Source organism: Lonchura striata, chromosome 7, assembly GCF_050655825.1.
Source record: "Lonchura striata isolate lonStrDom1 chromosome 7, ASM5065582v1, whole genome shotgun sequence".
Lineage (NCBI taxonomy): Eukaryota > Metazoa > Chordata > Aves > Passeriformes > Estrildidae > Lonchura > Lonchura striata.
Genome location: NC_140709.1, coordinates 19,467,041 through 19,479,241, shown reverse-complemented (window position 1 = coordinate 19,479,241; position 12,201 = coordinate 19,467,041). Strand labels below are relative to the sequence as shown.

Below are 12,201 nucleotides of genomic sequence, written 5' to 3'. Positions count from 1 at the left end.
TGCTACACATGGTTTGAGACACTTAGTCTTGCTGCTCATCTGCCAAATAGAAATTACAGTATTTTTTCACATTCCCAGGCCAGCTAGGAGATAATTTATTCAAGCAGAAGGCACTGTGTGATTAGTGAGTGCATAATAATGAGTTTGTTTATTATCTAAGGTCAAAAAATTATAAAGGCATGATGATAAAGACAAACAAAATTCAAGAAAGAGTAGACTGAGCACCCTGTTTATTAGGACTAAAAGCATTTTTATCTGATGTGGGAACAATTTATTCATTAGTATCTCTGTCAGAAGACAAAAGTCTGGAGAGGAGCTGTGAACTAATAAGCTGCATATCTCCAGAGCTGCTGCATAAATTACATGGTTAATTAATTTTTACTTGTAATGAACATCAGCTTCTCCTGAAAAACAAGAGTCTTTAAAGATGCTTATTAGCCACTTCTGCTGCTTAAAAGTAACAATGAAAGTTTTCAGTAGCCCCTTTGTGATGATTATTTGACAGGGACCAGAGGTAGCTGCAGAAACTTTTTCACAGGAAAAAAACAAGTGAGCCAACAGATCATAGACATTTGCTAAATTTACCTATATTAAGGGTTTGTATATTCTATACAAGTTCAATAATCAGTGCAGGTTCATTATATTAATTTTCTTCAAGTTTGCTAGAGTTTCTTCTTAAGTTTTTTTTTTATTCCTCTTCCAAGTATAAACTATTTACTTTTGGAATGTTTTGTTTTATGTAATTCAGACATCTTTACTGGACTGATTCAGGGACTAATCGCATAGAGGTGGCAAAATTAGATGGACGATATAGAAAATGGCTTATTTTTTCTCACCTCGATCAACCAGCAGCTATTGCTGTCAATCCAAAACGTGGGTGAGTATTGCAGGTTTTACCAGAATTATTTTCAAAACTATCTGAAACAAAAAAAAACCCACTGTGGTAAATTTTTCAGGAAAGACTAAGGGAATGTTTTCTGGAACTTCCTTTTACTAACATTGCAACATTTGTGAGCATGAGAAAGCATTTTAGGGTTAGGTTTAACATGGATGCTTGTGTTGGTGATAAGGCCAGATGGTTCAAATAAAAATCGCTTTTCTACATTATTATGTGCCCAGCAAATTTCTGTTACTATTGAAATAGGGAAATAGATGAGAGTGTCTGTTCACCAGCTCCAAGCAGGACAGTCATAGCCTCCTCCATGGGGGAAAGCAATGTAAATGCACTTGTAGATTCAATAGCTGGGCTTGCTGCAATTTGGATTAAATGGTAGATCATGAGATATTTTGGTATGTGCTTCTCTCAGTTGGAGTACAGCAGCATAACTCCGTGAAGTGACATGGATGCTACAGCTTTATTGTGACTGATGGATGTTTTTTTGGTATTTATTTTTCAGTGAGATCTCTGTGACCGTCCCAGTCACATCAGTAAAACATAAGTTGCTGAACAGCTTTTTTTACCATTGCTGACCTTTTCCATGAAACTCCAAAGGATACTCCAAAGTGACCAAATTCTGAACTGTATCCATTTCTCATTCTGTCCTTTTAGGCTCATGTATTGGACTGACTGGGGAAGGCAACCAAAGATTGAATGTGCCTGGATGGATGGACAACAGAGACAAATGCTGGTCTCGGAAGACCTTGGCTGGCCAACTGGACTTTCTATTGATTATTTGAACAATGATAGGATCTATTGGAGTGATTCTAAAGAAAACATAATTGAATCCATGAAACCTGATGGGACAGACAGAACCGTTGTACTACATGGAGGTAAGAATGTACTATGCAATTAATAGTAAGCAAGGTGTGTGCTAACAAGCACTTGGGCTTCACAAGTGGGGCTACATTTGGGAGCTTTTCAAACAGTAAGTCTTGATAGTAGTTTCTCCTTTATAAAATGATCAATGACACATCAGGCTCAGGGATGTCTGGTAACTGGACTCCCAGAGTGGAGTTTGTGACCCAAATAGGAAACAATGTGGAAAACTAGATTCTTGCTTTTTTATGGTTACTATTAATCAGTATCGTCCGTGTGGACACTGAGACATGAAGAGGTCTGGCACATGAGGATATAAATATATGATGGCATGTGTCTTAAAATGAAAGCAATAAATCATGTATTTAAGCTGAAGAACAGAAGTTTTGTCTGTTTTACTGGAGATTTGCTTGCTTACAGTCTGTTATTTGGTTCCTTTGAGAAGTGGGCAGTCCATACAGCCTTGATGTCTTTGAAGGCCATTTATATTGGATAGCTAAAGAACGAGGAGAAGTCTGGAAGAAGGATAAATTTGGAAGTGGAGAAAAAGTGAAAGTGCTGACCGTAAATCCATGGCTTACCCAAGTGCGCATCTATCACCAGCACAGATACAATCAATCAGGTGGGTAATCAGGATCCCAGTAAGCCATTTCCTGCTATGAAACTGAAGTTGGTATTGATATCTGCAAAGAGCTTAGTAAACTTTTGATAACATGTCTATTAGTAAATGATAATATTAGTTTCTGAAAACGTAAAAATTAAATAGAGACTGACAAGTATTTTCTGCACAGCCAAAATGAAATCAACAGTGGAACATAATACACAGGTCTTTTGAGTCTCTGAAAATGACCCTGTCATTTCTCTTTTCCCCCTCCCTCATGAGGACAGTCATAATATATATTTATCCTGGTAAAGTGCTGGTCATTTAATACTTGGAGTGGTTTGTTCCTGGTGCTATATGGGCTCTCAGCAGCCATTATCACTCCCTTTAGAATGTAAGGGTGTAAGAAAAGGCAGAGAGAAAATGTGGTGTGTTGACACAATTGACTATGGAATTGCGCTGCCTTACCTCAGGAATATGCTGCATTGCTTCTTCAAATTTTTATCACTTTATTACTTTTTCAGTGCCTAATCCTTGTAAAGATGTCTGCAGCCACCTCTGCTTGCTGAGACCAGGAGGATACACCTGCTCATGTCCTCAAGGGACTCGGTTCCTAGAAGGCAGCAGCACGGACTGTGATGCAGGTAGAATAATTTGTCAAACTGGAAATGAAAGCAACAGAAGCTTTTCTTTAGGAATACAAATGCATTACTGAATTAGAAGTATGTAAAGATAAGCTAACTGATGTAATAGATATTGGTAAGTCAGAATATCTGGCTTTTATTCTCGGTCATCACTGATTTGTGGTCATCTTGTATGTTTTCTTTAATGTCTTTGCATGCCATTTGTAAAATGGATATACGTCTGTCAGTCCAACCAGAGAAGACCCAGTTACAAAACTGGTCACACTTTCTGATTTTTGTTTTAAAATACCAAAATATTTTTTTAAGAATGCCTTGATTTCAGAACCAAGAATTTCTGACAAAATAATGTTAACAATTTTATTTACAATTCTGTAAAATCTCTTGCTTAATCAGTGTCATAGAAACTTAAAGTTTACAGAACGCAAGATTGTAGATGGAGATAACTTCTGGATAATTATAATCTGGAAAGCCTTTTAGGCACTAAAATTTCATGCTTCGTTGTTGCATTGTAGCAAAAACCCTCACAGAGCTTCCAGGAGCACAAATCAAATAGAATTTCTCAGCCTTCACTGAAAATAGTGAAAATATCACTGCAGAATTTCTATTTCTCCCACTTTACCTTTCAGTGGTGTGGGTGGTAGCCAGATGTTCTCATACTTGTCCTTGTAACATATCTTTATTGTATTATGATTTGTAGCATCTTTCCTATGGTTAATCTTCTCTGAATTATATTCTAATTGCACTGAAAGAGAAAATGGCATCAATTTTACCCTGCCTTACCTCTAAATTACATTTTTCTTAATAATTATTAGTGTTTGTTCCTATTGCCATGTGATCTGCAGAAAGAGGTGATAGTAATATGTAATAGTGAATGAATGTATGCAATATGTATTTAGATTCGGTATCAATAAGTGTGTTGATTGCATTTGCTAATGGCTGCTTATTATTCTGGGGACACTGAATTTGAGGTTATGATAATATGTAATAGTGAATGAATGTATGCAATATGTATTTATATTTAAGTTAGGGATCAATAACTGTGTTTGATTGCATTTGCTAATGGTTGCTTATTGCTCTGGGGACACTGAATTTGATATTCTTTACTCACACTACTATATATATGTATATATATGTATATATATATATGTATATATATGTATATATATATGTATATGTATATATATGTATATATGTATATATATATATAAAATGTTTGGGAATTAAGAAAACTGTGCTTGTGTGGTGACCAAACAGCTTTTGTACATATATTTAGTTTATTTGGTTCTATTGCAGCTACTGAGAGACAGCCTGTATAACCTCTGCCTTTCCTGGTTTTTGTGCCCCATTTACTTGAAGGGCGTTTTACCTGTAAGAAACATTGTAGCAACATACTTCCTTCCTCTGGCTGATAAAAATTTTGTGACAAAATACTATGATCTATGTCCATCCTCAGTCTATAGCCTATAATAATGGCTCAGATCCAGGGCTTTTCCTTGTTAAGTACACTTTTCTGACAGGATATCCAGAGCTCTTACTGAATACTAGTATGATTATTTTCCCCCATTTGATTCAGCATTAGAATAACGCTCTTACTCTATGTGTATATCTATCCATTGCTTTTCTTCATAAGTAATTGCATTCCAGTTTAGCCTTCTCTGTACAACTTCCTGCTGGTAGAATGGAAGGGCCTGGACAAAAGAGAGAAAGCATTGGTGCTTTCTGAATGCAGAGGTTAGAAGGGTGTTGGGCTGTATTGTGTGACAAAAAGAAAGTGAGCAGACACACAGCTCTTGAGCTGACTGTGCCTACACTCTACGAAGTTGTTATGTTCTGAGAAGAGGTTTTGCTTCAATTAATTTAAGCCAATTTGGAGAAAAAAATAGCAGCAAGCACATGTGCTATCAAAACCAAAAAATTCTGAAAAGCAGCCTGTGAGTTTGCATATGCAAGATCTATAGAGACAAAGAAAATGCATTATTGATATTATTTTGTCTGTTGAAGATGTCTTGATAATGCATATATGGCTTCTGAATTTTGCAGCTATTGAATCCCCTCCCACAATGCCACCAGCTTGCAGGTGCATGAATGGTGGAACATGCTATATAGATGAAAGCAGTCTTCCCAAATGCAAGTAAGTCTGTATGTTGTTAGGGTAGTCCTCATTCAGACTGTGCTGGTTTAGTCTCAGGAAAAAATTAAACTCTGAAATTGATTGGAAACACTTCAGAAGGTGTCATGCATCTGCAGTAGCATTTTTATAACAACTGTGAAAAAACATATGCATAAAAATATCAATCAATAAGTAATGTAAATGTATCAGTTTGGGGGGAAAAAGCCCAAACAAAACCAAAACCCAAAAAAGGCAAACCTCTGAAGATTCTAATAAAATGCTATACCCCAAAATTATAACAATGGAAAAGTAACTCTCAATAACTGTAGCTTGGAACAGCCAGCAGGTGCCACCAATGCTCCACTGAAACCAGATCTTCTGACTCAGCACTTTTTATTTTCACTTTTAGTTCTCTGAATATAGGAGACATAATATATTTACATATAGTCAGTGCAATATATAATTATTGTGCATGGAGTTAAAATTTCTGGGTTGTAGATATACATTTCACAATATAATCATAAAGCTGAGATCTCAAACTTAATAAAAGCATTCAGTCAGCTATCCTTCTTACATTTACAGATGTTTTTATGGATACACTGGGAATTATTGTGAAATAGGATTGTCAAAAGGAGTCCCTCCTGGAACAAGTAAGCTTCAAGAATATATTGCACTTGACATTTGAGCTAAAGAATGTGTAATACCTCACCATGATACCTGTTCAGGGTCAGGCTTCTAATTCTCTGGGCTCTTTTTTTTGCACTGAACTATGCTTGCTTGAATGTTTTCTTATACTTCTGTCTTTGACAGCAGCAGTAGCAGTATTGCTGACAGTCATACTAATCATAATAATTGGAGTGTTAGCAGTTGGAGGCTTTTTTAACTACAGACGAACAGGCTCCCTTTTACCAGCGCTTCCCAAACTACCAAGGTATGTTTTGAAGACTTTCAGAACAGGAATGGCTGTGGACATGTGAACTGGAAATGTATATTTGTTTCTAAGTATTTCTGAAAAATCAATTTTTTTTGCTGTGTGCCCATTCTTGTGGAATATGGGCAGTGCAGTGTTGCAGAAACTCCAGTGTATTTTTCATTCCAAGCAATACCATAGCTGATCATTATTGTCATCCTTTGTTACTGAGTAGATCCGTGTATATAACTGAGTCCATGCATTTGTCTTTAAATGAGCACTGAAGTAAGAGTGGTCAAAATATAGGTACATTTTGTGAAATTTTATTTCATTGACATCATTTGATGTCTACATGACCACACAAAGGTATTTGAGATGAACTTCTGATCAGAACAACTTCTGATGCTAGCTTGCCAAAATTCAAAGTGATAATTATGCTTAGAAGAGCAAGTAAAAAACCTGTATTATAAACTCTCTTTCTTGTGTAATCTCTTCTACTTTTGTTTTATTTTTATTTGTTTGTTTTGGGTTTTTTATAGTTTAAGCAGTCTTGTAAAATCTAATGAAAATGGCAATGGGGTAACTTTCCGATCTGGAGCAGATGTGACTATGGACATAGGAGTCTCTGGCTTTAGGGGAGATTCTGCTATAGACAGAGCAATGCAAATGGTAAGGTTTAGCTCTCAAATAATTTTTTTAATTGTCTTCTTTAATGTAATTAGTAGCTTATAGAAGGAAGCCTTTTATATATAAAATGATAGTGGGATGATAAATGTGTTCTAAAAAAAGAAGTGAATAATGATTGATAGTTTCCTGAAATAGATTTTCGTAATTTGAAGGCAAGGACAAATATACAATGTTCTTTAAAATAATGTGCAATTTTCCAAGATTTATACAGCATAAATGAAGTAAATTATCCTCTTTTGTCTTTAGTACGTTCATGGGATATAAAGAGAATGAGTAGACAAATGACAGCATTGTAACTTGGAATTTTTTGGGACCTTTGTGCTCCATAGAACAGTTTAAAATGTGTAGTTTTCAAAACCAGATGGTATGTTAGAGCATTCGGAGGTAAAACTCGCTCCTAACCACTATTTACTATTTTATGCAATACAGTATAGATTTGGAAATTTCTTAATTTATAAAGTTTAAACAAATAACGTTTAACAGTTATGGGGACATCATAAAGTGTAACTCTACTTCATCCATATTTTGTTATACACATCTGAGAAACAGCAGATTCCTGTGTTATTCCCATTTACCATAAGAAGTACAATGTACAAACGACTTTTACTTTTAGGAAACAGATCATGGATATGTTTGAATAGTAAGCACTTGCTGCCAAGTATAAGGTGGAAACTCCCTAAACTGGTGGTGAATAGATATGAAATGAAACAGCTAAAGAAGATAACCTCCTAGTATGACCTTTGTCTAGATGAAGAAACACAGTAATTGTTAAAATTAGGCAGCTTGTGTAACAAAACATCCACATGAGCATTTTGGCAAATACTAGAAAAATAGCTTTAGGCTTGTATATTACCCCAAATCTTCTTCATGCACAAAAAACTTGGCTGTACTTGACATTTTCTGGCTTGATATTGACATACTAAAGCTCAAGCAATGCAGTTAATACGTTGCCAATAACAGATCTGGATACAGACTATCTCTACATATGTGGTGTTGGTTCTCCCTATGTAATCAGAGTATAAACAAAAAAAATGTTATGTTCACTGGGAAAGGATTCAAAGGGTTTAGTGTGCAGCAGTGAAGAACTGTGGCATGTGCCTCCTAAAATTTTAACATCATATATGCATGAGTAGATGTTGAATATTTTTCCGTGAGGCTATTCTTAGTCAATCTAGTTTGAGGGAGCTGACAAGAGTTTACTGTGTTCTAAAAAGCTATATTCTGGTAGCAAAAAGTATGAGTCCATTGTGCATGAAGCAGTGGTTTATGAAAATGAAGCAGGTTTAAGGAATTAGGTGCTGTACTGTTCCTGTGCTATTCCTTGCTGGTTCTGTCATGAAGCTGTGTCAAAGAGCAGGACAAGTGCATCTGGATGGGGTTTGGTTTTCATTATCCTCCTACCTGCTGTAACCCATCTGACATAACTGAGGGGACACACTGCTTTGTCTCAAAAAATACAGTAATCTCCTTGCTGGGACAAAATGAATGAATCCTATTATTTTGTATATCAGTTACTGCTTATTAATTTGTATGACATGTTGAAGTCTCTAAATTAAAATATTTATTTGGATTTTTTTTTCCTTTGATATCTTTTCCCTGTTGAAGGGATGATTTGTGAAAGTCATCTTTCCTCATCATAAAATACTTTGAATCAAGTATTAAAATGTGTGTGGGGATTTTTGTCCATCCAGAAAATGGGATAATATTGGAACAATCAGTAATCCAAACTGCCAAGTCAGGGAGTAGAAGTAAATTGATGTTGTGATTTTAATGGATAAAGGTTTTGTCTAAGCCTATGTGAAAGTAAACATGTGTTCTCAAGATGTAGAGTTTGACTACATATTAATTCCTAGGAGTATGGAGGTGTTTATTGCACTGTAGTTGTTGGTTTTTTTTCCTCCACAGAATGAAAACTTTGCAGTGGAGTCGGGGAAACAACCAATCACATTTGAAAATCCAATGTATACAACCAGAGATAGTGGAGCCAGCACAGCTGGAGCAGTTACAGTCATTCGGCCAACACTTGTAAGATAAATTTTTGCTTGACTTTTACCTTTCATTTTCCCTTATGTCCACCTTTTCTTCTTTGAAGAATGTTGATTTTCTTTCTTCTCCTGCAGGTAGCAGCAGCTGGAAGTGAGGAGAATGAAAATTTTGAAAATCCTGTGTATTCCTCTGTGATCTCTACCACAGGAAGGACCAGCCCAAACGAAACCCCTCAAAGTACAGATGCACCTCCGGTAGGAAATAAAAATGCTCTAAGACTGCCTTGTTTGTTTTCTGCTCCAGATCAGAAAAATTGAATTGCTAGGCTGATGCAGTCAATTTATTGTAGTTTCATGTCCCTCAATGATTTCCCTTATGTTGTTTTCAAGACAGTTTTTTCCTTTTTGATGTACTTGTCTGGAATATAGGCTTTCATGAAGTAATTCAGTAATTCTTGTTGCCTAATCTTTTGTGAATACTTCTTTAGGTGAAATAACTTGGTAATCTAACGAAAAAAGTAATTTGGGCTCCATGCTTAGAATTACAACATAGTGATATAAGAACATCCATCTGAAGTCACTGGGGTAGCAGTCAGTGCAAGTGGAATCCAACACTGTAATGGCAGTTTCCAGAGAAGTTTCAAGAAAAATGTGTGGTGTTCTAATAATTTTTGTGTTTCAGGAATCAAAGTGGAGTTTCTTCAAGAGAAAAAAGAAACAAAACACTAATTTTGAAAACCCAATATATGCAGAGGTATTGTTTATATTATATAATTCTATTTTCAGCTAATGTACTGATGAACTTTGTTCTTGCTTTCAGGATAAAGAATTTTGGTAGATTCTGCTGCTATGTGGGACAGCACAGAAATTCCAGTTCAGGTTAGGGACTGAAGTGGTTGTCAGAGGTTACTAAATGTCATGCACAATGAGGTGTTGAGCAGGCTCAGCTCAGGTGGCACAGCTGCTCCTGTCATTAAGCATTAAAGTAGAAGTTCTAGTGTATGGAGTAAGTTTCTAGTATTGTTTTTACTCAGCTGTACTATCTAAGGTGAAATTAGCATTTCATTTTGTTACAGGTGGTGTTTTGCAGAAATAATTTATAGCATGATATTTAACTTTAGGAATATTTATTTACCGTTTCTGAAAGCTAATGTTGGATGTATGGTGCATTAGAATGTAAGGCTTTATTTTCATGTTGCAGATGGAAAAGGAGCAGCAACAGAACACAGAAAATGTCCCTACCCATTCTCCTTCACTGCCTCCCAAGATTATTCTGAAGAGAGACCAACCAATAGCTTACACGGCAACAGAGGATACATTTAAAGACACCGCCAACCTTGTTAAAGAGGACTCTGTGGTGTAACTAGGTAACTCATTTAGGGAAAATTAGACACATCCATTTGCACATATATTTTTTATAAACAGAAGTCTAAGGTTCACATTCAAATGCTTTATAAAAATATCTACATCTCTTAGCCAGTGGCTGGAGACGTACATTGAAACTATGCCTTGTTTTTTTGACAAATGCCAATTTCTATTTTTATGAACAATTATCGTGATGTACTATATGTATATCTTTGCACTGAAGCTGTCTGAAAGTAATGTTATAAATATATTGTACATTTGTAAATTTTTCTAAGATTATCTTGTTCAGTGATGTTGCTAATAGAAATTTGTATGGAATTTGTCATATATTTAGAATTAAATTAATTATATAAATGCTTAAAACTGAAAAAAAAAGAGAACCAAACAAGGCACATAAAGGAACATTACTGATTTACAGGGTCTTTAGAGTGTACCTTATATAACAGCACCTTTTGAAAATTCTGATGGTGCTCTGGGCATCTTTGCCACCTATTTTATATAGTACTGTATATAAAAATGGGTATCTCTTCATCTTGTGTTAAACAAAAGATGAAAGAGTCAATGCAGCATTATTATGCTGATTAGTTACCTGTGCAAAATGTTGTTCTTACAATATTTTAATTGCCTGATGTAATTTCCTCTTAATCTATAAGACACATACTTTTCCTTTAGGTTCCAATTAACACAATTCCATTAATAGTGTTCCTATGAAGACTGGATATATTTAGATTTTAGTGCCACAACTACTTAATGAGCTTTTCTCTTGCTCATCAATGGAATACCTCTGTTCTTGGCTGAAGTCTCTGGAACTAATTTGTACTATGAAGTAGCTAGGTTTCTGTAACAGTTTATTTCCAAACAGCAAAATATGAAAGATACTGGTTCATTTCAGAAATTCTTCAGGTTTTTTTTAAATGTGAAAATTTAATTTTATTGACTATTTATTTCATGAGGTGGATATTAATAGAAAGGGAAACAATTTTTACTAATGCAGTCTTTGTGGTTATCTGGTTGTTCTTCTAACCTTCTATCAGAATATACTGTTAATATTTTTAGCACTTTTATTAATTAGCCAAGATAGTTTCTACAACATGAACCATTTGAGAAAACTCCAATTACAGGACCATGTTCTTCAGCATTCCAGGCTAGCTACTCATACAAAAGATTCCTGAATTTATAATGATTGAGACTTTTGCTATTTGATTGCTTTTGATTGTTTTATATATAAATTCTCAAAATATATACTATTTCTAATTAGAATGCTTGTAATTACATTGTAACATACTTTGATTAGAAAAGACAACTGGAAAATTATGCTGCTGAATAAGTCTAATAAACATATTATTTTATCATATTCCTATTCCATAATTTGTGTCAAGGCTCTATGTACTTTTTTCAGTTATGGAGACTTCCGTGCACTCTGAGATGAAAACAACAATGCTTTAGATATAGTAAAACAAGAATAGTGCTTACTGCTTCACATAACTGTCTAAAGTTCTTCCTGTAAGATGCTGTCTTTGACATTGTATGTCTGTAAGTGTGAAAGCTGCCCTATTACACACATTCAGTAAACTGGCCCTTGAAACAGGAAACTTACTATTGAGGGACTGACAATCAAGGTAGTATCGACATAAGTGATTAAAACCTTATTTCAATTACCTTTCATATCTGATATCAGAATCTGATGCTTTGATTTTTTTTTTAAGCACATTATGTGTTTTTAAAAGAGTTTTTTTCTGAGTGCATTAATGTAGAAAATTCCCTAGAGTCTGCAACACAGCAGACACATCAGTAAGGATTTATTTGAGATGCAAGGTGCTGTTCTTAAAGAAAGAATTCACAGGGTTTTAAAGGGAGAAGGCAGGGCTGACTCTTCTAGAAGACTTGCCTGCAGTTGCATGCCACGAGAATAAGTAGTGTCAGTTTTGGGAATAGTTTTTGTCAAAGATTTGGAACCAGTGTGGTGAAAACTGCTAATATGTGAACCATGTATCAGAAATACTTTTTTTTCTCTGTAATAGTTTTAACTTTTCAGATATGGAAGAAAACAGTCCCTGGGTTACTCTGCAGTTAGGTAGTATGTAGGTTTAGTTGTTTAGCATATCTGATGGTGAAGATTCCTAAGCTTCAACTGGGACTCCTC

At 35.2% G+C, this 12,201-nt stretch overlaps 1 protein-coding gene across 7 annotated transcripts in view; it reads left to right on the top strand.

Annotated features, from left to right (window-relative positions):
• The window catches only part of LRP2 (LDL receptor related protein 2), a 150,908-nt gene extending 139,482 nt beyond the window's left edge, over nucleotides 1-11,426 (top strand). For 6 of the 7 annotated variants that reach the window (XM_085584371.1, XM_085584370.1, XM_085584369.1 and 3 more), the window contains 12 exons: nucleotides 749-877; nucleotides 1,550-1,770; nucleotides 2,202-2,378; nucleotides 2,882-3,001; nucleotides 5,042-5,132; nucleotides 5,694-5,761; nucleotides 5,922-6,042; nucleotides 6,561-6,690; nucleotides 8,614-8,733; nucleotides 8,829-8,948; nucleotides 9,376-9,447; nucleotides 9,895-11,426. In XM_085584371.1, coding sequence (XP_085440497.1) covers nucleotides 749-877; nucleotides 1,550-1,770; nucleotides 2,202-2,378; nucleotides 2,882-3,001; nucleotides 5,042-5,132; nucleotides 5,694-5,761; nucleotides 5,922-6,042; nucleotides 6,561-6,690; nucleotides 8,614-8,733; nucleotides 8,829-8,948; nucleotides 9,376-9,447; nucleotides 9,895-10,056 — 1,531 coding nt within the window. In that variant the 3' untranslated portion in view covers nucleotides 10,057-11,426. The remainder of the gene's footprint in view (nucleotides 1-748; nucleotides 878-1,549; nucleotides 1,771-2,201; nucleotides 2,379-2,881; nucleotides 3,002-5,041; nucleotides 5,133-5,693; nucleotides 5,762-5,921; nucleotides 6,043-6,560; nucleotides 6,691-8,613; nucleotides 8,734-8,828; nucleotides 8,949-9,375; nucleotides 9,448-9,894) is intronic. The other variant, XM_085584368.1, reaches the window with a different exon arrangement.
• The last annotated feature ends 775 nt before the right edge of the window (nucleotides 11,427-12,201 follow it).